The following is a 3,324-nucleotide window of genomic DNA, read 5'->3' on the forward strand; positions in this document are numbered from 1 at the left end:
AGAACGTTAAAGCATCTCCCGTTGGAAGGATACCACAGCGAGGTGAAAACCTCGCTTCGTATGAATCCCAACCGGAACCAGCAGACCAGCGGTTGGTCAAATCCATACTTCCGGGTATTACTCATCGGAGGCGTTAAACGATGACAACATCTGAATGGTCACAAAATGTGCTGTGGAAGGGTGTGTACTTTGAAAGCCGTGCAGATTCTGTTGATCCCGATTTCTACTGAAATGAGCAAGTTTCTTACCCTTAGTAGATCTTTTTGAACTTCGCAGTATAAGTTCTGTACTGCTATAAGTTTCTTCCCATTATAATAATTTAGTCCTGATTGTTTTTTTAAACAAAAGAAAACACTGCACATTTCGAACAAAGTAGAAGAAACAGATTTATTTCAGTTTAATGATTTAATTGATTAATGATGAACATTTAACAATAAATGAGATAACGTGTGTTTTCTACTGTAAGTCCCAATGTTAAGTGCATAAGTACCTTTGCGTACAATATTGTTTTGAGTTTTAAAGGGCTAAAGTGTTTGGCATTGATTGATAATTATAAACCTTTAATAAGGAAAACATAAAACATAGCCCGAATAAATGAAAACTAAGAACCTTCGTTACGTATCGCTTATCTCTGAATGATTCGTAAGTTTCAAACTTTTTTAAAGGAAACGGGCAAAATATCCACAATTAAAGTACCGTGGAGTAATAACAAACCATGCCATAGCATTCGCTGAGGATCGGTTAACCTATATGATGGAAAATGTCGCCCGACTGCATTCAAGTGCGATGTCAGCAACGGTACACTGTTTGAGGCTTTTTTCATCCTTTCAGCAATTAGCGTAACTTCTGTATCTTCATGGTTTGCGTAGGCTTCATCTATTTCTAACTCACATGCGTCGCACCGACAGGTAAATTGGTAATATGTCTTTAAGCAGTGCAATCTATCGCCTGTAATGCATTCGTTTGCACTTAAGCTGGAAATAAATTGTAAATTAATAATGACATATTTTTACTACTCCTCTATATACTTACTCATAGGAATCGAAAAGCTGCTCCCCTGCTGCGATCGGTCTGATGGCTACTACAGCACAGCGTCCATCACAGAGAGTAACTCGCGACACATTCGGTACGCAGGAATGATTCAACATGCTTATTAAGGGTAAAAATGCCACCACATGCGTTTCCCCGACGATCTGGCTTCCATACGATTGCAAATTAGTCAATGAAATGCTGTTGACCTGAGAAATTTGCCAATGACGTAGAATTAAATCGAACAACAGCTTGCGGTTTTCAGCATTTGTTGCGCAGATTTCTCCCAGTTCGGTGCGATCCAGCATCAGCTGGTGAATGATGGTGGCAAAGAAAATTTGCATTGCTTGCTCTTTACGACTACGGAGTGCTTGATTGGTGGACAGCACATGCACCGTGTCGTATACATCCTTAGGCGTAGCCGTTCTCCAATCCATCGTAAATGCATTCACCTTCGATTCGTCCAGACCGTTCAGGTGATCCTTCATTTCATCCAAATCATGATCAAAAAGCGCAATTGCAGTTGCAACTGTTCGTATTCCTGCCATACCTCCCATGTCCTTATTACCACAAATTCGCCACAAATCTTTAAGCATTGCACACTCATAACGATGATATTGTCCGTGCGCTTTGCTTAAACACTCCTCGGAGCAGTACATGGCCATGGTACAGCCTTCACAAGGAATAAGAATAAGTGGCTTGATATCGTGACAGTGAGCACATCGCGTAAGTTTGGCGTCATCGTACAGCATGGTCGCAAATGGTTTCTCGATCATCAAGATATCTCCGGCTTTCAGCTTCCGAGTGGTCACCATATGGCGTCCGAATTCTTCGTTACGATGCAGCTCCAAACATTCGACCATTTGCGGTACATTTTTATGAGAGTTGTAGCTTAATTTAAGCTCGTCTACATCTTCCCTCTCAATGCCAGTATCCGTGTGTGGTTTCAATAAACCATCCAAAGCAGCAGCTTCTCGTCTATTTAGCTTTTCCATGAGTCGCTCCGGACAATTTGACTCCCGTGCCAAGCGAATATTCACCAGACATTCCTCGTATCGTTCATACTGAAGGCAAACAAACGAGCGATTAGCGTAGGCTATCGCTCTTTCCTCCGAACCTTTCTCAGCGTGCGCGATACTATGATTATAATATTTCGTTGCAACTCCAAGTCGATCAGTACGCGTCGGATGGAAATATTCGTTTCCCTTCGTACGAAAGGCAATGGCTTGCGCCTTGTCTTTTACATCGGTGCTCAAACGCAATCGCTCGCGAAACGGAAAGTTGCGCAGAACAGTCTCCATTTTGGGAATAATAAACTCTAAAAACTGGTCGTTAGGAAGCTGGCGCATTTCTTCTGCTATTATGCTTCGTTTGATGGTTTTCTCCCACAGTTCATCAAACAAATATTCTCCTTCAGTCATCGTTTCCATCATCAGTCGAAGCATGTTGTTGGGATGCAATTATTCTCTACCGAAAAGTCTAGAATTGAAGCTAGACATGTATTACCTGTTTCGTATTTGATTTTTACCTAACTTACCACGTTAGAAACAACTTTGAAACTGCAATAGTGGCTTAATTTACGTACCAAAAATGAAATAGAAAATAATAGAGGCGCCGTTAACTTCTACACCAATCAAACAAGAATGAACGTGTTTCCCGGTAATGCAAGACATACCAGGCTGGTGCCTGTTTGATCGTTTTGACATTTGAATGCCACTAAAAAAGGTGGGAAATATTTGACGTCCGCATGTAGTGTTCTTTAAATGTTACTTTCTTGTTAATTGAAAGCACTTTGTAGCTGAAACATCGGATAAATTTTTGTAGATACAGTACTTGAAGAATTTCTGTATGTAGCTTTTTCCTATGCTATGCAAATATCGGTTAAAAATGGCCTAAGAAACAATTATATTTTTAAGAACCTTCCCCTTTCGGAAAATGTTTTTCAGCTCGTTACATTTGTGGACCATGTGTTTACTACGAACTAGTTTACCGCTCAACACCGTTTATTGTTTTTGGGATAATGAGTCCCCTGCCACAACCTACTGCTGGCAACATGGACCGATCTCAGCCCCTTTTCCTTGCAATCCACTTATGTTACCATTAGCTGGAACGAAATCTCCCGTTCGAGTGCCGTTTTAATATTACACCCGGTATTTCGACACCGGACATTGCACTTAGCGTCTTCTAGATTTAGGGAATTGCAGTGGCATCCTCCCAGAAACCGTACAGTAGGTATCGTATGAGATCATATCAAATACGCTGCGTCTACTGATGCTCCTGTTTGTCCAGTAACTG

The 3,324-nt window shown here is 41.1% G+C and overlaps 1 protein-coding gene across 1 annotated transcript; it reads right to left on the reverse strand.

Moving 5' to 3' along the window:
* Window positions 1–294: 294 nt before the first annotated feature.
* Window positions 295–2,897, reverse strand: LOC125769772 (SET and MYND domain-containing protein DDB_G0273589-like). Its single transcript, XM_049438624.1, has 3 exons — window positions 2,567–2,897; window positions 1,033–2,508; window positions 295–974 (listed from the first exon to the last, which is right to left on the reverse strand). Exons 2-3 carry the CDS (start codon window positions 2,472–2,474, stop codon window positions 650–652), a joined length of 1,767 nt encoding a protein of 588 aa, XP_049294581.1. The 5' UTR covers window positions 2,475–2,508; window positions 2,567–2,897; the 3' UTR covers window positions 295–649.
* Window positions 2,898–3,324: the final 427 nt, after the last annotated feature.

This window comes from Anopheles funestus, chromosome 3RL (genome assembly GCF_943734845.2).
Source record: "Anopheles funestus chromosome 3RL, idAnoFuneDA-416_04, whole genome shotgun sequence".
NCBI classification, from domain to species: Eukaryota; Metazoa; Arthropoda; class Insecta; order Diptera; family Culicidae; genus Anopheles; species Anopheles funestus.